Genomic DNA, 24,456 nt, shown 5'->3' with positions numbered 1-24,456 from the left:
GGATAGTGAATAGTTCATAACTGAGATGGCCTGACCTAAACATATGAGCTGAACCAATCATTCCTCATTCAAGAGGGGCAATTGACAAAGAGAGAAAAACTAGTCTCATCAACTACAAAGCTGAACTAATTTGTGGATCATATAAATGATGAGACTATAAAAAAGAGTAGCCTCAGGAAAGCAAAACAGAAGAGACTCACAAGAAACAGACCATGCATGAGACAGCATCTATTTGGAGAAAGAGAGTTATCCTTAAGTCCTGGATGGTTCTAAAGATGCTACTATGTAGCCTTATAAACAAGCACTATTTCCTTGAGATTCTCTGAATGGGTCCTTAATCCTTGTGAAGAAAGCCTGATTAAAAATCTTACCTCTATTATCATTTCTTTAATAGAAAAAAAGAAAAATGTAATTAAGAGCCATGTTACTGTAAAATATAACAGCTAATGCATTAGAGAGAGAAACAGGTTTTAGGGAATGAGGCAGTTCAATGTTTTGTGGGGCCTTAAACTTATATAGTTTCAGGAACCAATTTTAGAAAAAGAATGCCAAGTTGCAAATAAAATATCATGTTCAAGACTTTGGAAGGAACCTATGCTGAGGTGTCCTGAAGTTAAGCTTTACTGACACACAGTGAATCCATCTCAATTTAAAATTGAAAAGAAAGTCCTGAATTAAAATTTAAACATTGTGAGTTACAAATGGAAAAAAATACTCCTTAGGAAAATGGCACTCTACTTTCATCAGTGTTTATTCAATATACTCTAAAGTTGATCAAGAAATCCTTCCAAAAATTGGCCTATGGTCTTCAAAACATTCTTAGAAAGATAAAGAAAAGCTGAGACTACTCTTAAAGACTACAGAGATAAGAGAATTAAATGTAATTTGCAATCCTAAATTGAATCTAGGATTAAATGAAATTATAAATATATTATTGAAAGCTGTATGTGGTAGTTCATGCTTGTAATCCTAGTGCTTTGGAGGCTGAGACAGGGAGATAACAACTTCAAGGCCAGTTTCAGTTAAACTTGGTGAGACATTGTTTGAAAATAAAACTGATAATAGGGTTTGAGTGTAGCTTAGAGGAAGAATGCCCCTGGGTTCAACTGGAAAAATTGATGAAATATAAATATGAACTGTAATTAGATAATATTGTATTCATGTGTAACATTGCTGAATTTGATCACTGTACTACAGTTGTGAAAGGGAATGTGCTTATTTTTAGAAAATTAAGTAGGATTAAGAGAGCTTGATATCTGCAACTAACATAACTCAGGAAAAAAAAAAAGAAAAGGTCCTCATGTTGAAGACTGGTATGGTATTTTTATCCTAGTTTAAGAGGGAAAATCCAAAAAAAGGGGTTCTGAGAGATATTTGAAAATGAACTATGTATCATATGGTTATTTTATTAATATTAATCTATTATGTATTTGACAACAGTATTGTGGTTATAAAAAAAAAATGTCCTAGCTAGACAACAGGGAGAGGGGGACTGTAGCTTAGTGATACAGTACCCTTGAGTTAAATCCTCTATAACACATACTAACACAGTGTCCTTATTCTTAAGTGATACATGGTTTTAGGTCTAAAGTCTTATTTATTTATTTATTTATTTATTTATTTATTTATTTATTTATTTTGCAGTACCGGGGAAGAAACCCAGGGGCATTCTACCTTTGAGCTGCACCCCCAGCCCTATTTTTTATTATTTATTTTGAAACAGGGTCTCACTATGTTGCAGAGGGCCTCAGTAAGTAGCTGAGGCTGGCCTTGAACCCAGATTCTCTTCTCTCAGCCTCTCAAATGCTGGGATTACAAGTGTATGCCACCACGCCAGGCTAAAGTCTTATCTTAACTGTTTTTGTTTGTTTGTTTTGTTTTGTTTTCAGGTCTGGGACTGGAAACCAAGAGCAATCGACCTCTGAGCTATACCTTCTACCCTATTTTTCATTCTTTATTTTTATTTTATTGGTGGTACTGGGGGTAGAACCCAGGGCTTTTGTACCTCCGGGCTATACTCCCAGACCTTTTTTATACTTTATTTGGAAACAGGATCTCGCTAAGTTGCTGAGAGCCTCACTAAGTAGCTGAGGCTGGCTTTGAACCTGTGTGATCCTATCATCTCAGCCTCCCAAGCACTGGGATTACAAGTGTGAGCCACCACATCCAGCATTATTTTTTTATTTTGAAACAGGGTCTCACTAAGTTGTGGAAGGCCTAAGTAGATGAGGCTGTCCATAAACCACGATCCTCTGGTCTCAGCCCAATTTTTCAATTTTCAAATGGTTTAATGACAATAATGAAGGAAACCAGAGAAATAGATTTGACAAAATCTTTAAGATAACGGATTAAACTTAATGAAGAGAAGGGCCTCACTATGTAGCTGAGGCTGTCCATAAACCATGGTTCTCTGGTCTCAGCCCAAATTTTCAATTTTCAAATGGTTCAATGACAATAATGAAGGAAACCAGGGAAATAGATTTGACAAAATCTTTAAAATAACGGATAAGCTTAATGAAGAGAACATCTTTATGAAGAGAACATGGGTGTTTCCTAAACTGTTATTACAACTTTACTATATGTTTTAAAATTTTTGTATTAAAAAGTTCCCAGAAGCCGGGCTTGGTGGCACACGCATGTAATCCCCACGCTTGGGAGGCTGAGATGGGAGGATCACACAGGTTCAAAGCCAGCTGCTCTGGCTTAAGAGACCGTTTCCAAATAAAAATATGAAAAAAAAAAAAAAATAGGTCTGGGAGTGTAGCCTGGAGGTAGAAGGGCTTCCAGGAATCCCAGTACAAAAAAAAAAAAAAAAAAAAAAAAGTTCCTGGAAGAATGCAATGAAGGAATTTTAATGGTTTCAATGGTATTCTGTATCAAGGATGTAGCACTACAAGAAGGGTTATGGTTGTGGGTCAGTAGAATGGTTGCCTAGTATACACTATTCCCTGGTTTGATCCCAAACACCCAGAAGACAAAAGGGGAAAAAAAAGTAACAAGTATACAGGCAGGTTCTTTATCAGAATTACACACACAATACTCACCATTTGATGCTGATGAACATGGAGTCAACAAACTAAGTGGGGAAAAATGCTGTCTGTTAAAGTTAGCAGCTGTAGGTGCTCCTCCAAGGGGTGCTCCAGGTCCGTACATCTGACCTCCGGAAAGGTTTGAGGCAAAGTTTCCCAAATGTGTAGAAGATGGTGTTACGGACCCATATGGTGAATCCATGCTGACAATACCTAGAATGTAGAAGACCACCATAAATCTTAATAATCACCCCTGGGAGAAATAGTTAGACAAAGAATATTCCAAGAGGTCCAGACAGATCCTGAAGTATTTTAATTATTTAAAAATTTCCTCAGGTTAATTCTTTCAGTCTGTTGATTTGGTGCTTCTTCATTTTATAAAATTATAGTATAGAAAAAGGAAAAATAATTTTATACTTAATTATAGTATTTGATCTTTTATTAGCTATTATAAAATATATGCAGATTTAAGATAGATCTGTAGTTTAAAAAGAAATACTCCATCTTTAAATAACTACAGGAAGCTATGTAAGGTGATGCAAATCTGTAATTCCTGTAGTTGAAAGGCTGAGACAGGAGGATGGTTAAATTTGAAAGCAGCTTGGGTAACTTAGTGAGATCACATTTCAAAATAAATAAATAAAAAGTTGTGGAGGTATAGCTGAGTGGTAGAGCACCCCTAGACTCAATACTAGTACCAAACAATAACATCCCAAAACAAACAAACAAACAAAAAAACCAGGATGAAAGGTTCTGGAGATGTAAAGGAGGTTCTGGACTTGATCCACAACAACAAAAAAAGGGTGGGGGCATTGGTTGACTTTGAAAACAGATAAATCTGACATAAGCACATTAACCAACTGGCATTGCTTTCCACAACCAATAACAATCTGTCACTGAGTGCCCCCTGATATAATACAGCGTGAGGTTTAAAACAGGTGGTAGAATGCTTTCAATCAGGGAAAACTAAAGAGATATAACAGCCAAAATGAATGTGTGAACCTTTACTAAATCTTGGGTCAAAAGAAAAATAGAAAAAGACACACCAGCAGGAAGGATGTATTTGAGATCATGGTACTGTGAGTTGTTGTGCTATTATTAATTTCAATTTTCTTGGTAACTATGAAGGCAAAATGGCTGTTTGAAAAAAATTAACAAGTAGATAAAATAAATGACAAAACATATAGGCATTTACTATTGTTTATATTGCTCCTTAAATTTCTAAGTGGTTCAAAAGTTTTTCCAAATAAAAACTACATAAACAGATCAGAGTCTGTAACAGTCTATTTATGTAAGAAAAATTAGTTAAGCAAAGAAAGACAATGTATAAAACACAAAATTAGAAAAATGTAGAGAGAAATGAAAATTAGGATATGAAGGAGGTTTAGGAAAACATAAAATACCTCCTGAATATAAAAGGATGAATATTTTAACTCTAAATGACCTGTATTTAACAATACTCTTAAACTTCAATGCTAATTTGACTTTAATCAAATGCAGTCTCCTATGCCTCTTATAAAACTGGTTTTTCCTATACCTTTTCATAAAATAACTTTCTTCCTTCTCTGAATCTTAATTTTAGCCCTTTAAAATATACCAACTAGCAATATATAATCCTTCAAAGGTTAGCACATTTTTGGAAAGATATTTTCATTAAATTCTTTTTTTTTTTTTTTTTTTTTTGGAGGTACTGGGGATGGAACCCAGGGGCATTACAACTCTGAGCTACACCCTCAGCACTATTTTTTATTCTTAACTTTGAAACAGGGTCTCTCACTAAGTTGCAGAAGGACTAAGTAGGTGACACTGGCTGCGAACCGCAATCCTCTTGCCTCAGTCTTCTATATACTGGGATTACAAGTGTACATCACCACACCTGGTTTAAATTGTAACTGTAATAATCATGAGATTTAAAAGTATTTCTCATGCATTGTCATAAGATAATCCTAAAAAGTCTAATAAACCATACTCTTTTAATACTCAAGAGAAATTCTTTTTCAAAGTAAATACAAGTACTTCAATCAAGACCTGGCAAAGAAATATTTTGCAATTAACTACACGTATGTGTGTATGTTAAAGAAATAGGTAAAAATAACATTAAGTTCCTACTAAACTTGGGAATTTTTGCCACAGAATGTTATCTCCAATAACACAGATAGGACATGGCAACCTTGCTATAAAAGATCAAATGCTACCACATATCTGTATTCCCAGCTACTTCAGAGGCTGAGGCAGAAGGATAGAAAGTTACAGGCTAGCCTGGGAAACCTAGTGAAATCCTATCTCAATATAAAAATAAGAAAAAAATAAAATAAAAAATGGCTGGGGATATGCCTCAGTGGTGAATTACTTGCCTAGCATGCATGAGGCCTCTAGGTTGAATCCCAGTACTGCCCAAAAAGTATTAAATATTTCGGCTAGGACAGTCACATGGTCTCTATTTTAACTACTCCTGTTATCATAGTGTGAAATGAGCTAAAATTTTGCAATTATGCAAGTGAGTGGGCATAGATGTCAATAAAACTTATGAACATTGAGATTTGATTTTACTATTTTATATCGTATTTTATTTTTCTTCTCTCTCCTTTTTTTTTTTTTTTTAAAGCCAAACAGGGTATGTATCGGCTATTGGGAAAGCTGAAGTGGGAGGATCACTTAAGTCCAGGACATCAAGACCAGAATGGGCAACACAGGAAGCCCTCTATTTCAAATAAATAAGTAAATGAATACATATTTAAAAAAAAACTTTAAAAACAAGCTGGTTGTGGTGATACATGCTTATAATCCTAGTACTTGAGAGGCTGAGACAGTAGGATTGCAGGTTAAGACAACCTCAGCAACTTAGTTCCTCAGCAACTCAGCAAGAACCCTTTTCAAGATAAAAAAAAAATAGAAAAAGGGTTAGGGGTAGATTAGTTTGGAGATATAATGTCCCTAGGTTCAATCCACAATGGAAGGAAGGAAAGAAGGAAGGAAGGAAAGAAGGAAGGAAGGAAGGGAGGAAAACAAACAGGGATCAGGCCAAATATGGCCCATAGACCCCAGTGTGTCAACTATTCCCAAGAACTGCCTCTAATTTCCTGAAATGCTAATACTAAAATGCAATAGCTGTAAATATATCTTGGTTATCTTAAATTGGATTCTACAACAGAAAAAGGACATTATTGGTTCAGGCATGGTGGCACACACCTGAAATCCCAGTACTTGGAAGCTGAGACAGGAGAATCACAGATTGGAGGTCAACTTAGCAACATAGCAAGATCCTCAGCAAGTTAGTGAGAAATTGTTTCAAAATAAAAAATAAAAAGAGCTGGAGGTATAGCTTGGAGATAGAATGCTTCTGGGTTCAGCTTCATTCACAGTACAAAAAAAATAGTCTGTAGTCTAGTTAGCAGTAATGTACCAATATCAATTTCTTAGTTCTGTTCAATTTAACAAAGTTTGTAAGATGTTTACATACAAGGAAGCTAGAGAAATTATAGAAGAACTTCTAATATAAAAAATAAATTTTATAGTAAAAAATATAAAAAGCTTAAAATCAGAAGATCAGTGTTGCCCAACAGAACTTTCTATAATAAAAATATTCAACATCTTTGCTGTGCAATATAGTCGTAATTAGTTAAATATTCATTGACGCCTGAGATATGGCTAGCTTGACAAATTTATTTTTAATTTTACTTAATTTTCATTGATGTAAATAGCACAAACGGCTAGTGGCTGTTATATTAGCCTGTGTAGTTAGATATTTTAAACACAAAAGACAAAAATAAATGAAGTCAAATTTTACAAAATTCTTGTTCATTACTTGGTTTTTGAAATAGAGGCAAATTTTTGGTGGCATGTCCCTATTACCTTAAAGCATAAGAGACTTTATTTTGAGAAAAAATGTTTATGGCAACTTAAAAAAAAAAAAAAAACCAGCCACTATACTAGACATAACATGATACAGCTGCATTTGATTTAACTGAGTAAGACCATCTGAAGCTAGGGATGTAGTTCTATGGTACAATAATCAGAAACATTGGGTTCAGTGCCTAACGCTGGGGAAGAAAACAACAATCTGTCTATATAGCACCATCAGAGAGCAAAAACATTAGAAAATAACTGACAATTTTCTTATCACCTGTGTAAATAAACAAGCACAGAATGTCAGAAAATGTAAACTCACCTGAGGGGCTTGGAGCAGGTCTCTGTAATGGTGGTGGTCTAAAACCTGGAGCTTTGGAAGTATCAGACTGATGTAAAGGGTCTGAATTTGGCAAATATGAGGATTTTCCTGATAGCATAGACTCTGGTGTTGACTGAGATGAAACCACAGATCCTCCCCAGAAGGCATGAGCAGAAGTAGGGTTGTTTTCAAATAATGTGCTAAAGGGCCCAAAGGGTAAAGGGGCACTGAAATTGGGAGTGATAGGCTTATTTGCTGGATGTACTGAATTCTGACAAGCACTTTGTGTACTTAAGGTTGAAGGTAGCTGGACAGAGGAGGGAACACTGTGAGGTCTTTTAATGTGGTTGACACTGAGGACTGCAACAGATGAATTCTGCACTGGAGCTGGATTCTTGTGAGGAGCAGTTGTGCCATGAGAGGGTGGTCTAATAGCAGGGGTTTCCATTTTCGGAGGTTGGGAGCATCCCATTTGTGTCTGAGGCATAGGGTAAGTCACTGGGGCAGTAGAAGGCACCGCCACTGGAGCAGAACTTGTTGTTGATAAAGGAGGAACAGTCATTCTAACTTCCGGGGGAGGAACCTGAGACTGAAGAGGTGGTCTTGGCTCCTGAGAAACAGATCCCGGAGGTTGTTGCTGAGCGGAATGAACTGATGAACTCCCAGAAGAACTGCTGCTGTTTGGAGGTCTATTGTTTGCTGTTTCTACTACTGGTGGACTACCTGCTTCCTGCTCAGAGGAAGATGCCCCTTTATTTGGAGATGCTGATCCACAATCCAAAGGGCTGTTTCTAGAAACCCCTCCTGGCTGGGCTGGTGGTGATGGGGAAGATGGGGATGATACTGGATAGTGTTCTTTGGCAGTAGGCATAGGATATGTGGCATTTGTGGGAGCAGTGCTGTTGTTGCTTGCTGTGGTTGTGACTGTTGTTGTGGTGGCATTGGATGTCTTCACAACTGTGACAAAAAGCTGTCTTCTGACAGAAGGTGAACTTGGACTGCCATTTGTAGATGTACCAGGCACCGTTGAAGCTGATGAACTGGTTGTAGTTGTTGGACTTGAAGTTAAAGAACCTGCTGAATTCACCTGAGAACCACTGCTATTCTGATTGCTATGGCGAGGCACCATGTGAGGCTTAGGCGAGTTAGTAGCTCTGGCAGGGCTCAAAGGCCTGACAGGAAAAGGACCCCAAGTGGATTGAGCTGGTGGAAAAGTACCTCCAAAGTGGGTCATGGGCAACCTTGGTGGACGGATCTGCTGGAAAGTCTGAGCAGCAAGCAAAGCATGTGCAAACTGTGGAGGAGGATATGCTAATGGAAGAGAAACTGGAAAACCAGGCCTCACGTTATTCACTGGGTTCTTAATGGTTTTGTGAGTAGATGCAGAAGAAATTGCAGGCACAGTGAGTGCTGTGGCAGTTTGAGATGTCGATGACAAAGCTACAGTCGTCATTTTAATTCCCATCAAGGAACTGTTAGCAGCTGTGGTGGTAGGTGCTGATGACCCTATTTTGGAATTTGCTGAGGAGCTTTTCAAACGATTCTTTGGAATAAGTTCATCGATTTCTTTGTCTGGATCCTTGATCAGAGCATTGATCAACTGAGTTGCTTGTCTTGTTGATTCTGTGCCACCCCTGGATGTTGACCAGAACAAAATAATTAGGTTCCATTTCTCCTACTTTCTAATCCTATCAAGGCAACATGCATTTGTATGTGTATATGCACAAATAAAGAGAACAAATAAAGTTAAAGATAAATCTTCTGACCCTTTTAAAAAAAATTTTTTTTTCAGTACTGGAGATTGAATTCAGGGAACTTCTACCTCAGAGCTACACTGCCAGCCCTATTTTTTATTCTTTTTTTTTTTTTGGTGGTCCTGGGGTTCCTGGAAGCCCTTCTACCTCCAGGCTACACTCCCAGACCTATTTTATATTATTTTTATTTGGAAACAGTCTCTTAAGCCAGCGTGGCTGGCTTCGAACCTGTGCGATCCTCCTGTCTCCACTTCCCAAGTGTGCGCCACCACGCCCGGCTATTTTTTATTCTTAATTTTGAAACAAAGCCTCACTAAGTTGCAGAGGGCCTCACTCCTGTCTCAGCCTTCAAAGTGCTGGGATTACAAGTGTGTGACACCACACTTAGCTTCTTTTGACCATTTTTAGGTTATTTTGCAGATGAAACAATAAACTGTCCCAAATGAGCATAATATGTTTCAAAGGAATAAGTGATTTACCTTCTAAAAATTTACTTCATTATTGTTTCCTACAGACTAAGAAATCATTTTAAGCTAGGTGTGGAAGCATATGCTTGTAATCCCAGGACTTAGGAGGCTGCCAGGTTTGAGGACAGCCTCAGCAAGTAGTGAAACTCATCCACCCAGAAAGATCCTGTTTCAAAATTAAAAAAAAAAAAAAAGAGGGCCAGGGAGTGGGGGTGTATCTTGGAGGTAGAATGTCCCTGAGTTCAATCTACAGAACCAAAAAAGAAAATCATTTTTACTATGATAAAATAAATGATGGTTAGGAAAAACCACATTACTGTAAAACTGAATAGCTGATTAAAACTATTAACAATATAAGAGGTAGGGTTGTAGCTCATTGGTGAGCATTTGCCTACCAAGTGCAAGGCCCTGGGTTTGATCCCTAGTGCAACAAAAATAAATAAAAGCAATTAAAGTAATCAAGAAAGACATTACAACCGAGTAACAAAATAGTTCATCTTTTTTGTGTTGTACTAGGAACAGAACCCAGAGGTATTCTATTCCTGAGCTACAACTCCAGCCCTATTGAAATTGTATTTTGAAACAAGGCCACACTAGGTGATTAGAGTTTCACTACTTGTTGAGGCTGTCCATAAACCTGTGATCCTACTCTTTCAGCCTCCCAAGTACTGGGATTACAGGCCTGTGCCACCACATCTGACTGTACTTTATCTTAAGTGCTAGTATGACCTCATCTACTAAGTATTTACTAGTAATTTCCTTACTAGTAGGATGATTATTCCCGGTAATACCAACAAAGGCCATGACATCAAATCCTAAACACTGCATTTTTCAGAAACATATTTGACTGTAAGGAACACCTTATGGAAACCCGAGGAAGAAATTATCCAGAAAAAGAATCTGCTTCCCTCTTCTTTAGACAGATCAAGTTGTGGCTACTTGACTAGAAAATATAGAAAGGAGAGGAAGATGAGTAGGAAATAGAGGTGGTTAACTTCCTACTTTAGAAGTAGTTATAACTATCAGTCCTGCTACATATTGCAAAGGGACACATGCATCTCACAGCAACCTTACAACTGCCATCCTAAAATATATGTAACTCTCTCAAAAAAAACTTAGATTTACATTAAAGAAAATCCTACAATCTCTTAGAATATCATCTGTAGAGATATTTGGGCATAGACACATTCTATAAGTTATTCAAGAGAATATTCTATTACTGAGCTAAAAATTTAAAGATACAAATTTATAATAACAAATCTCAAAGGCTAATTTGAAAGAAGCACACTGCTTAAAACGTGTTAGTCTCAGAATAAAATTTTTAAAAATATCCAATCAAGGCCGGGCATGGTGGCGCATGCTTGTAATCCCCGCGCTTGGGAGGCAGAGACAGGAGGATTGCGCAGGTTCGAAGCCAGCCATGCGCGCTGGCTTAGGAGACCCTGTTTCCAAATAAAAATATAAAAATAGGTCTGGGAGTGTAGCCCAGAGGTAGAAGGGCTTCCAGGAACCCCAGTACCACCAAAAAAAAAAAAAAAAAAAAATCCAATTAACAGTTTATGTACAGAAAAGACTGTCTAAACCTTTGCCACATACATATACCTATACACAAAAGTTCATAAAATCAAGTAAACCACACCATTTTTTAGGGATAAAAGATTAGAGTGTATCTTCTCAAAATATTCATAAAATTGCCATTTTAAGAAAGTATTCAAGCCTGTAATCTCAATACTTGGGGAGGCTGAGACAGAAAGACTTTAGATTCTTGGGTAGCCTCTAAAACTTAAGGAAGGCCCTGTTTCAAACAAAAAAGAAAGAAGAAAAAGGGAGGAAGGGAGAAAGAAATGGAAGAAGGGAGGGAGAAATATGGCTGGGGGTATAGCTTAAGGTAGAATGACCCTGGGCTCAATCCACAGTATGAAATATATGTATATGCATACACACACAAACACACACACAGTTAAGCACAAAATTCTACCGAAAAATTAAATGGTTATATTTTATTAAGCTAAAGTATAATAAAACAGGAAGAAAACATAAAGATAAAGTTTTGCCTTATAGTTATTATCCGGTCTCCTGTCTTGTCTTTCTGCTTATCAATATCTATGTGTGCACCAGTGAACTCCCGAATAGCATTGATGTTACAGCCTCCTCTTCCAATCACTCTGGATATCACTGTTGATGGAACAGATACTTTCTTTGACCTAATTAAAAGTTACAAAAATAAATTAATTAGGATAAAAAATAAATAGCAGTGATTATGATTTAAAATAAGAGCAAAGAATATTAATAAAATGTTTTTCTATAAGGAGAATAAAATCATGGTTAAATAAGCCTCTTTTATCTACTTTTACTTCAGATGAACATATTAAGCATAAATGGTAGTGATTAGATAAACAAAGACTATTTGCTTAATTGACTATCATCCTTCACTTGTATCAGGAAAGCATAAACTATGCAAAAAAGCACTGTGCTAACGCAATACTAATTGTGACTATGAAAGGAATGGGTTCCTGTCCACATATACTGACTACATGGTTAACAAATAAGAAATTACCACAGACTATCCTAAGTGCTGAAATAAAGTATTAAAGACCTGTTGGTCATGGTATCTAACCTAACCTGAAGTGTCAAGAAAGGCTTTCTGTAGGCATTCTATTATAACTGAGAGAATGACATTAAAATTCTTTATTTCCTTGTATTCTTCTAGAGATATTAAAATTATTATCCACAAACACAGAAATTTGCTAAAGGACATTTAGGGATTTCAGGAAAAAGAAAACCCTATTGATTTTTTTTTTTTAAAAGAAAAGGCAAAAATCAGCCCAGTGTTGTGCCACACGCCTAGAATACCAGCACTTAGGAGGTGAAGATGGGAGGATCACAGGTTCAAGGACAGCCTCAAGTAATGACACTCAACCTAGTGAGACCCTGTTTCCAAAGAAGAAATAAAATCGGGCTAGGGGTGTAGCTCAAACGTAGAATTGGGTTCAACCATCAGTACCCCATAAAAACAAAACAAAACAAAAATGCAAAATCACATTTTAATTTTCAACATTCAAGTTTTGGGAAGGTCACTGTAAATTTTTGGCAAGCCAATTAAAGAATCATAGACACCCAGTACTATTTTACTTTTTATTTTGAAACAGGATCTTACTAAGTTGCTGAGACTGGCCTGAAACCTGCAATTATCCTGCCTCAGCTTTCCAAGCACTGAGATTATAGATGTGCACCACATTGCTCAGCTAGTATAATTCTTAATAAAGAGCTTTTATAAACAAGTACTTAGAATGGTCTACTAAATAGTAAGCTGTCATATTTTCAAAAAGATATGCTCTCTGTCCATATGTGTGTGTGTGTGTATACGTATGTATGTGTTTACACACACACACACACACACACATGCACACACGAGCATAACTAGCCACTGATCATTATTTCCTGGTTAATAATTTCTTGGTATACAAGAAGTTAATGCACACAGAAAAAATGAATGAAGCTGGGCAGTGGTGGTGCACGCCTGTAATCACAGTACTTGGGAGGATAAGACAGGGAGCCAGCCTCAGCAATCTCATGAGGCTCTCAACTTAGTGAGCTCTTGCTTCAAAATAAGAAATAAAATAGGATTAGGAAATGAAATATAAGAAATAATATATAGGAAATGAAAAATAAGAAATAAAATAGGATTATAGTATATTTCAGAGATAGAATGTTTCTGGGTTAAATCTTCAGTATCAAATAACAATAAAAAAAGCAAATAAAAAAGTACAACAAATCATCTTAATCTTGTATGAGAATACTGTGATGGTATTGACAGTTTAGAAGAGAGGGTATATGTTAATGGTAGTGTGTTTATCAGACATGGAGAGTGACAAAACAGGTAAAGATGGGGAAGGGGATTAATAGTACTAAGTTGGTTCTCTAGAGCTCTTGTTTCAAATCAAAGCTTATTTCTTTATGAAATTTCTAGGATTTTTTTTTTTTTTTGGGTGGTACTGGGGGTGGAACCCAGGGGCTTTCTACCTCCGGGCTATACTCCCAGACCCATTTATCTTTTATTAGAAACAGGGTCTCACTAAGTTGCTGGGTCTCACTAAGTTGCTGAGAGACTCACTAAGTAGCTGAGGCTGGCTTCAAACCTGCATGATCCTCCTGTCTCAGCCTCCCAAGCACGGGGATTACAAGCGTGCACCACCACGCCCGGCTTAGGAAGTTCTTAAAAATAAGTTTATCAAAGACTTCTAAGCCAGGCATGGTGGCACATGCACACTTGTAATCCCAGTACTTGGGAAGCTGAGACGGGAGGATCACAGGCTCAGGCCAGACTCAACTACTTAGTGAGGCCCTCCACAACTTAAGTGAGACTCTGTTTCAAAAAATAAAGAATCAAAAGTAGGGCTAGGGGTATAGCTCAGAAGTAGAATGCCCCTAGGTTTTCTCCCCAGTACTGCCTGAAAAAAAAAAAAAAAAAAAGGACTGCTTTTTAAATTTTTGAATATGAATATTGCAAGGGTATTTCTCTGTTGGCCAGATTCAGTCTATCTGCAACCTTTGGAATATTAGGAGGAATTTAACTATAAGGTAAGTAATACTACACTGAGATATATTGCAATAAAAAAAAATAGACAAAAAAAATCACTCACCTTCTTACAACTTCTTTCCATCCTTCTTCCCTCTTTTGCCCACGCTTAGGACTTGCTACTGTTAACTTCCCATTTGGAGAGGAAAGAGGAGATGGACCAGATTTTGTGCAAGTAGATAGGGAATTACTGGTCCCTTCATTGATAGTCTCTGACAATCTTTAACAAAGGGAGAAGGAGTACATTAAATATAGATACAGAATTTTTAAATAATGAAGTAGACTATTACATAATTTTATTATTTATTTTTAGCTTAAACAAGGTAAGTAAATGAGAAAGTTTCTTTGCACTGCTCCTTAATAATACTTAGCATACAAATGAATAAGCCAATCTTAAGAAAGATTCCACATCGGGGACAAATTTAGCAGAGTTGATTCATAATAATAATAACCCACAACTGATATTTTTCACAGGCTAAAAGTTTAATGACTAATAAATCCTCTATACAAATAATTTGCTCTTTCATTGAGATCATCTAAAAATCAGCTTAGTGATCAACTGAAAAGGTTTCTTCTTTAGCACAATGAAAAATCCTTATTGTGCAAGTTTTTAATTCACTTCTACCAACAAAGTCAGAAACAATGTATTTAATGGTGATATTATGAACAATAAAAATAAAAACTGGAACTAACTTTACTGAAGCTTTGCCAGAAACAGATTTTCTCTCCTCCTTTGGAAATGTAACGAGAACAGACGGCTGCTTCTTGCTGGTCACAGTGGTAGTGACCACAGCTGGTGAATGATTGTCACTCTTCCGGCTGCTGTTGCTGTTACTACTTTCATCACTACAGCTGGAAATCCTCATGTTATCACTGTCCCCACTCTCGCTGGTACTGCTGCTCTTGGACTCTCCATTCACCTTCTCTGGCTGACTGTATGAAATTGGTAGTGGATCATCAAATATAATTTGAACATTTTCTGGAGTAATTTTATTTTTCCTGTTTTTCCTCTTCGAACTGGTTGTAGTTATGGTATTGTTTCTTTTACCATGGGAACCTGCCAGAGTTGTCCAGGTTGCAGATATACCTATGGTAGTAGTGGTTGTGGCACTTGGAGGCTCCATCAAGACTTCAGGCTCTTCTGTAAAAGTAGCAAGCAACACTTAATTAGCAAGTTCTATTTAACCTTAAGTATTAAAAAAAAAAAAAAACTCAAAAAATCCAGGAGTTACTTCCCTATTATTAGGACATAAAATCAATAGCCATTCCACAATGCAGAGTAATACGATAGATAGGATTGGTATTTCCCTAAGAACTATTCAAAGTATAAATGGTGCCAAACATAGTTGGTGGCACACAACTATAATACCAGTACTTAGAAGACTATGAATTCCAGGTTTGAGACTAGCCTTAGTAACTTAGTGAGAACTGTTTCATTAAAAAAAAAAAAAAAAAAGAGGGGGGTATTGCTTGGAAGTAAAATGCCCAATGGGTTTAATAAATAGTATTAAAAAAGTATTAACAAGTGGTTATAATAACTATTTTGGGGATAATTTGGGAATTGTGAATATGTAAAATATATTACATGCTATATAACTTAAGTTTCTCAGATATAATGTTACTGTGGTCATATAAAATAATGTACTTTTTCTGGGAAATACTCAAGTATTTAGGGATGATTTCACATCATATGTACAAACTACATGTTCATTTGCTCAAAAAGGCAGATGATGTTGTGAAAATTCAGGTTATATTCAGATACTTATATTGATCCTTTAACTTCTCTAGTTTGAACATGTTCACAATAAAACGGCGAAGGAGGAAATTCAAAAATGAAAAAAAAAAGATGGCGACCGAGAAAAGCGGGGCTTAAGAGCCCCGCTAACAACCAATCTCCATTACCACAAAATCAGCGCCTTTCATAGCCAGAAAACACCATCACCAGAGAAACAAAAAAAAAATCACCAGGATCCAGAGAGAAAGAGGACTGAGAACAGAGCTCAGAGCCACAGAGGAGATACACCGGCCTCACGCCCAAGGACGCGGCAGCAGTGCCATACTGCCGGCGGCAGCTGTGATTTCACCGGACGGCTACAGCAAGCCGAGGTGAGCCGCTGCGGAACAGCCAGGCGGGATTTCTCGGCGAAGGAACATCTAAAGCTCCCAGTGGCTGAGCCCAGCACATACTGCAGGGATTCATAGTGGAAATCAAAACCAAGAAGAAATACGCCAGCCTCACGGCCAAGGGCGTGGCAGCGGAGCCATATTGCCACCGGCGGCAGCAGCAGCGAATTCACCAAGCCCAGTACGGCTACATCTGTGTACTCAAGAACAGTGAGTCAAATTGCGGGCCACAGAGGAGAAATCCCAGTACTGTACTCCCTGGAACTTGACCCAGTGGGGGAGTGGCGGTGGCAGAGATAGCACACCATAGGAGAACGTGCAACCTGGCACCCCCACAGTCTAAAGCAGCCTCTATCGACTCTCTGGGTCGGAGACTCTGTGATACAACCCAGTAAAGGAGTACTGGGGTCTGAGATACTACTGACTCGAGATCCAGAACACCTTAAGTGAAGTCATAGTGACCCAAGGGAAGAACCCAGAGAAGGCACAAACTTCCGAAATCATGGGAAAGAGGAATAATACTGGAGCAATGAATGCCCACAACCCCACAACATCAGAACCCAATAAAACAGAAAATCAGAGATTTCTAGAAGATCAAATCAGGAAAATAACTGTAGAAATAATAGAGGTGCTTCGAAAAGAACTCAGAGAGAGCCAAAAGAGTTAAAGGATGCAATTAATGAAGTAAAGGCCTCAATTCAAAGCACAAACAACCGATTAGACCACATGGAGAACAGAATCTCACTCTTAGAAGATGATCACTCCAAACATGAACGCCTAGTTTCTAATCTAGAAAAAAATATCCGACAGCAGGAATCTGATATTGAAGAAATATGGGCCCATTTTAAGAGAGCTAACCTAAGAATAATTGGAATAGAGGAGGGAAAAGAAAGTGATACCAAAGGGATCAACAATCTCTTCAAGGAAGTAATAGCAGAAAATTTTCCAAACATCGAGCAAGAGGTTGATACACAGGTCCAGGAAACTTATAGAACTCCCTTTAGACAGGATCCAAGAAGAGGATCCCCACGCCACATAATTGTCAAAATGACCAATGTGGAAGCCAAGCAGAGAATCTTAAAGGCAACAAAAACAAAGGGCCAAGTGACATTCAGAGGCAAACCAATTAGAATCACTCCAGACTTCCCAAACCAAGTCATGAGAGCCAGAAGGGCTTGGAGTAACATATTCCAAACTCTGAAAGAAAAAAACTTCCAGCCAAAAATTTTCTACCCAGCAAAACTTTCTATCAAATTAGATGGAGAAATAGGAAGCTTCCACGAAAAACAGAAACTGAAGGAATTTATGTCTTCAAAACCAGCACTAGAGAAAATACTCAAAGAGATTAACTACAAAGAAGAAATAGGTAACACACACCGGAACCAGAGAAGTAAGATTTTCCATCCAACAGACAACTAAGATTGGTTATCTGTGGAGATTCATTATTTATGTTAGTCTTTTACCTATCTTTAAATTGTATTGTTTGCCTTTATTGTTAATTTTTAGAATTTCTAGTTGGAATATTAATATACCTTCAGATATAGCATTTGGAAATATTTTATCCAATTGTATTAGTAACTTTTAACTCTGTTTACATTGTCTTTGGATATACAATATATTTTTTTTATTTTTTAGGGAGTTTGTATACTCTTCTGTTGCCTGTGCCATTGAAATCATATCCAAGAAATCAGTGCCAATTTCAATGTTGTGAGGTTTTATGGCCCAGATTTTCTCCTAAAAGTTTATAGTCTTAAGATTTATATTTAGGTCTTTTATCTATTTTGAGTTAATACTTGTATATGGGATTAGGTAAGGGTCCAACTTTATTCTTTTCCATGTAATTATTATTTTTCAACAATATTTAGTTAAAAGATTATTATTTCTACCACCAAATGTTCGTGGAAACCTTGTCAAAAATAACTTGACAATATAGGGAAGAGTTTGGCTCTAGGCTTGTATTTAACTCCAATGGTTTATATATCTGCCTCTAGAATAGTACTACACTGTTTCAATTATTGTAGCTTTATATGGTTTGAAATCAGAAAATATATATCTTCTAGCTTTGTTCTTTTTCAAGATCGTTTTGAGTATCTAGAGTTCATATTCCATATTAGGATAGATTTTTTTTTCCTGAAAAATAAATATATAAATATATGATAGTTTCACCAAAAAAAAAAAAAAAAGAAAGAAAGAAAAAAATATTCTCTGGTAAGAAAGAAAGTAAAAAGAAATATTGAAATGTTATCTTTAAGTCATCAAAAGCTTGGTATCAGACAAATGAAACTGTTATGTGAGATTATCATTTTTAAGTTTGGATAAATTGCTATAATACTAGATTTCAACCACTAAGCCAAGCATGGGAGGGAGGGATTGGGAGAGAATGGGGTGGGGATCGGGTGGGGGCTAACTGGGCGATGTGTGCATGTATGTCTACAAAAGTTTGTATCCCACTATGATGTATGAATACAGTGCACCAATAAAAAATAAATAAAAATAAATAAAAATAAAATGAAAAAAAAAAACATGCACATACTATGCAAATATATTTGGTATTTCAGTGACAACTGTTCTTGCACAATTTTTCTATCTCAAAGAATCTTTCAGTTACAAACAATTCCCTTACTTGAGGATATGTGAATATGGTCTGCATTATAAAAGATATTATGTAATCACTATTGCTTTGTTTTAGGATTGTATATAGCTCAAGGGACATCATCGAGATTCAATGCTAGCTGAATAGGAATGGAAAGAATAATTGGTATTTCATGATCATGTAAACAAATGTCATCTTTGGAATGTGTGTTGAAATAAATTTAGGTTGAATGTGAAATGTACTCACTTAACATTCAAATAAACCAAATAAATATGTATAGGTATTTAAAGATAAAGATAAGGCGAATACAGTAAAATGTTGCTTTTGTAAATATAGAATGTACACTTTGTAATTCTTTTAACCTAACTGTAGTTTTGAAACTCTCCATAATTAAAAATCTGGAATCTGGGCATGGTGGCACACACATGTCATTCTACCTAAATAGGAGGCTGAATTAGGAAGAACCCTTAAATCAAGGAGTTTAAGACCAGCCTAAGCAACATAGTAAAATGCTACCTTAATGCGCCAATTAGAAAAAAAAGAATGCATGAATATAAGAAAAAACAGAAAACAAACAAACCCCTTCAAACAACAAACAACCCCAAAATGTTGGAAGAAGTCAACAAATGAAAATAGCAAGCCAGAAGTGGTAGCACATGTCTATAATCCCAGCAACTCTGAGGATAAATAAAGGAGGAATGAATATTCGAGACCAGCCTGTGCTAGTTATCTAGATTCTGTCTAGAGAAAACAAAAAGGACCAGGAACATAGGTGTAATTCCAGCAACAGAAGAGGCTAAGGCAGAAGGATCACAAGTTCGAGGCCAGCCTAGGCAATTTAGTGAGATCCTGTTTCAAAAAAAAATAAAAATCTGGGTGTACCGCTCAGTCACAGAGATGCCCTTGGGTCCCCAGGACTTCAATAAATAAGTAAATAAATGCTTAAGACTGGAAATACAGCTCAGTGGTAGAGTATCCCTGAGTTCAATCTCCAATACTGCCAAAATAAAAATGACAAGAACAAAAGAAAACAAAAAGAAGAGCACATAAATATTTTGACTAGAATACCTTCAACTTTAAGCTTTTCTTTCTCTTGAGCAGCTTGAAGTTCAAAGTTCTCTTTATTTTTGGCTTCAATTTCTTCTAGTTTTCTTCTTTGTTCTTCCTTTTTCTTTCTTCTCTTCTCCTTTCTCTTTTCTCTTTTGGCAGCCAAAGCTAGTCTCCGGCTCTCTTCCCTCAACTGTTAAAGAATCAACAAACAGCCACATACATAAAACTGTAATTTACACTAAAAAGTTGGCACATAATGTGTTTTAACATAAGAAAACCTAAATACCATAAAATTCAAAGTCATTTAGTTTGATCCATTGTCTGATCTAGACCATAACACTACTGTAAAAAGAATAATATTTTTAACATATCAAGATAAATTCAAGGTAAAAAACAATCTAAATTTATTAGGAGAGAATAATAAATGATGATATATAGCTTTACAAAAACTAAAAAAATATAAGTTAGAATAAAATGTAAGTTAGAATAAAATGGGTTTTTTAAATTAATTTGACAAAATTAAAAAATCATTACATATTAGCTGGGGGAAATTAGTTCCCTTTCATAGTGCTATGGGTAAAAAATATAGCCTAGTGAAATTCAAACTGCTCATTCTAAGAATATATTCCATAAAATGACATTCTAGTAGGGGAAAAAAGTTTCAAACCCTTTCACTGTAAAATTGATTATAATGGACATAAATGGAAACAGTAACATTATTTATGGGGAGATGAATGCATTCACTGAATAATACGCATGAAAGTGGTCTAAACATGTATACAGGTAAATGGTCACAAATTATGTTTGCTAGGAGGAAAAAAAGGCACTGCAGTCCAATGGAATATCTCAGCCACCCAACTTTACAGAGGAAAAAAAAATCCTAAATATTCAATTTATAGAAGTAAAAAAAAAAAAAAGCTTACAGCTTACAAATGAAAGGTCTAATAGTGATTATTTCTCAAGGGCAGAAGTGCAAGAGGGATAGTAGAAAGATGATGGCCTTCCATTTTACTTTATAACTATATATATAGTTTCTATCTTAAATGGGTGTGTATTACTTTCAGTCAAAAAATTAAGAATAACTTCAAAAGTAAAGTAACAGCTCTCTCTTTTTTTTCTTTGTGGTGGTACTGGGATTGAACCCAGGAGGGCATTCTACCTCTGTAGTCTCTACAGAGGCCCCAGTTCCATTTTACTTTTTATTTTTAAACAGGATCTCATTAAGTTGCAGGGCCTGGCTTGAAACCAGTGATCCTCCTATCTCAGCCTCCCAAGTACCGGGATTACAGATGTGTGCCATTATGCCCTGCCTTTTCAGTAACAACTTAATAAGCTATTTTAACTTTTAATTTTTTCTTCTAGGCACTTAAAGACTTAAGAAAAAAAAAAAGAAAACTATTACCTGTCCATAGTCAAACATTCTATGTATTTTATATGTAGTAGGAATGTATGTCACAGTATCCTAACTATTAAAACCAATCCTTTCAAGCTCACCAGCCAAATCACTTACTTCTGTTGTTCTTTTGGTTTTTTTTTGTTTTGTGCCACTGAAATACACCCCAGTTCTCAGACATAAATTTGATGAGAAAGTCTGGTCTCTTTTTTCAAGTCTTGATAGACACTTTTTGCCCTGCCTTTTCAAATTATTCCTATTAGATTGCCCCTGAGATGCTCAAGTTTCTGATATAAAGTGGTTTTATACTCACATAAAATATTTGTATATGATCTACTCAAAATTTCTCCTATACCTTAAATTATCTCTATATTACTTAAAATTTCTAATACAGTATAAATAATATGTAAATAGTTGTTATGTTAGGAAATAAGGACAAGGAAAAAAGTATACATGTTTAGTGCAGATGTATTTCCTCCCCCTATATAATTTTATTCCAAATTTGGTTGAATCTATAGATGCAAACAGAGGGCCAACTATACTAAGTTTAAGGAAGTTTTATTAGAATAGCACTTATCTTGATTAAGTTGTATGTAGAGAGTAAGAGTTAATAAAGGAAAATTAAAATTAAAGGACTAGCTGAGCTCAAGCCTATAGCCCTAGCTACTTGAAATCCTGAAGCAAAGAGTATTGTTTGGGTCTCAGGAATCGAGGGCCAACCCAGGCAGCACAGCTAGACCATGTCTCTCAAAAAAAAAAAAAAAAAAAAAAAAAAAAAAAAAAGTCTTTGTGAGTTAACTGTGTTAGAATGCAAGCTTACCATGCCCTAAGTACATTCCCCAGTACTTACAAACAAAAAATAAAAAGTGCTAAAAATGATACAAGATTGCAAAAATATCAGATGTAAGTAGAATAATTAAAACAAAGATTCAAGAATTCTAGAGAAACAAGAAAATGGTAAGAAATGCAGTCTCATATCTTACATTTTCTCACAAAATATAGGTACGTGTATATTTGTATAAACCTGTGTATATACACATATCGGTCATAAGATTATATATATATATATATATATATATATATATATATATATATATAACATATGCCTAGACTTCATTTCACTTATTGGCAGAGTGCTGTATGTTTGAGAATACATATGGGGGAGGGAAGAAGCTTTGAGAGAAAGTCAATTTACAAAATAACCTCACTGTGAAATTTAAAAAGGCACTAATCCAACTAGTCATTTTTAATTAGAGATTCAGGAAATTAACTGGCATTTGAGAAACAACAAATTGAGGACACAAATGCACACACTGAGCAGCCACTGAGATATGACAACAAAATTTAGAGATGAGGTTTAATTTTATATTTAGAAACGTAAATATAAAGCCAGATGGTACGCATTTTATTTAGGAGGCAGAATAAGAATGCCAGTGATTAAAGACAATGACCATGGAATAAACCAAAATGAAAGGTAGCTGAAAAGCATGAACATGCTGTGGCATGAAATACAAGTGAATAAAGTGTATCAAATGTTACCAGTACTAGTAAGGTAAAGCCTGGGAAGTCAACACTGAACACAGCAACAGAAAGACCACTGGAGACTATAAAGGCATTTTTGTTGGAGTTGTGGAATTGAGAACCTTGCAGAAGTAGATTCAAAAGAAAGAACTAGAGATACGCCACATAGGTAACTTTATAAATAAGCAAGTAAGATGACCTAACTAAGGGGGATAGGAAGGGGAAAGAGAAAAATCCCTAATGTACAAGATGTACATTAACAAATATATCAAAGTCAATCACTAAGCCAAACATGAAAAGGAGGGAGGAGGAAATAGGGCAAGAATTGAGTAAGGCTAATTGGGGGATGTGTGTATATATGCCTTTTTGTATTCCATTAAGATATATGACTATAATACACCAATTTAAAAAATTTAACAATACTGCTGCAAAGGGAAGTAGAGAAATGGGTCTGTCTGTAGCATAAAGGCTGAAACAAGGTTTTGGAGGAGTCAAAGAAAGTTGTTTAAGAATGAAGAAATAAAGCCGGGCGTGGTGGCGCACGCTTGTAATCCCTGCGCTTGGGAGGCGGAGACAGGAGGATCATGCAGGTTCGAAGCCAGCCGCGTGCGCTGGTTTAGGAGACCCTGTTTCTAAATAAAAATATAAAATAGGCCTGGGAGTGTAGCCCGAAGGTAGATGGGCTTCCAGGAACCCCAGTACCACCAAAAAAAAAAAAAAAAAAAAAAGAAGAAGAAGAAGAAATAAACCAGGCAAGGTGGCGCAAATTTATAATCCCAGCTCTTCAGAAGGGTGAGGCAGCAGGATTGCAAGGCCAGCAGGGGCAACAAAGCCAAATGAGACACAGTCTTAAAATACAAAGAGATCAAGTAAAATAATGCTCCTTACAACACTATCTCTCAAAGAGCTCATACTCATAAAAATTTAAAATGCCACCAAACCTAATTTTAGTTTGATTAGAATCTAAACCAGAAACTATTTAAAAGAGTTGGGAGAAAAGAGGTATGAAGAAGTTACAGGACAATCCAAACAATATGCTGTTTTGGAGTATTTTATTTCCCATAGGAAGATGGGATTGATGTTGCAAATCTGCCTGGAAAAAAAAAAAGTATAAGAGAAGTCACAATTTAAATAAAACATACTCATTAAATATTCCAAGTGGCTGTATCCCACTAGTTGGTTACACCATGACAATATCTGTGGTACTTCTGATAAATCTGTTGGCAATAAAGTCAAGTATCAAAGAACTATAGCTGTATCGAGCATAAACAGAAATAAAACTAAAATCCAGAATTAGAAGCTATGTTTCTTAACTTCCCAATCAGTGTGATTCCTGTAATAATATTAATTAGATTATGAAGAAAATTTAAGACAAACATGGGTAGAAAAACCATACATAACAATTAGAGAAAAAAAAAAAACAAAACAAACCCACAGAACAGTGGATTACAAATTAGGGGAAGAACAAGCAGAAAGGGAAAAAGTGAGTAGTTTTTATTGTAATAATTGCCATTACCTTTTCCAGATCTAATTCCTCTAACAGTATGCTGGCATTTTTGTTTGCTTCAGCGGCCTGTCTATCTTTGGCTTGTACTATTGATTCCATACAAAGATGACACTTCTTCAACATCTCCTATAATGGAAAATTGAATATATTTCAATTCTCAAGAAAGATTCACAGTTAATAAGATTCCTAAAAATGAAGACCTTTATCAAGGGATGCAAAGCATTAGCAATAAAGATCAGTGGCAGAAAAAACAAAAAGGGTGAAAATAAGA

The 24,456-nt window shown here is 36.0% G+C and overlaps 1 protein-coding gene across 5 annotated transcripts in view; it reads right to left on the bottom strand.

Moving 5' to 3' along the window:
• The window catches only part of ANKRD17 (ankyrin repeat domain 17), a gene marked incomplete at both ends in the record, with an annotated part of 168,896 nt that overhangs the window by 23,064 nt on the left and 121,376 nt on the right, over positions 1 to 24,456 (bottom strand). For all 5 annotated transcript variants that reach the window (XM_080698023.1, XM_080698024.1, XM_080698026.1 and 2 more), the window contains 7 exons: positions 3,045 to 3,242; positions 7,198 to 8,831; positions 11,473 to 11,622; positions 14,062 to 14,217; positions 14,691 to 15,138; positions 19,783 to 19,954; positions 24,195 to 24,311. In XM_080698023.1, coding sequence (XP_080554149.1) covers positions 3,045 to 3,242; positions 7,198 to 8,831; positions 11,473 to 11,622; positions 14,062 to 14,217; positions 14,691 to 15,138; positions 19,783 to 19,954; positions 24,195 to 24,311 — 2,875 coding nt within the window. The remainder of the gene's footprint in view (positions 1 to 3,044; positions 3,243 to 7,197; positions 8,832 to 11,472; positions 11,623 to 14,061; positions 14,218 to 14,690; positions 15,139 to 19,782; positions 19,955 to 24,194; positions 24,312 to 24,456) is intronic.

This window comes from Muscardinus avellanarius (assembly GCF_963383645.1).
Source record: "Muscardinus avellanarius genome assembly, chromosome: 6".
NCBI lineage: Eukaryota > Metazoa > Chordata > Mammalia > Rodentia > Gliridae > Muscardinus > Muscardinus avellanarius.
Note: the sequence above shows the minus strand (reverse complement) of the source record. Positions and strands in the feature narration are given on the sequence as shown.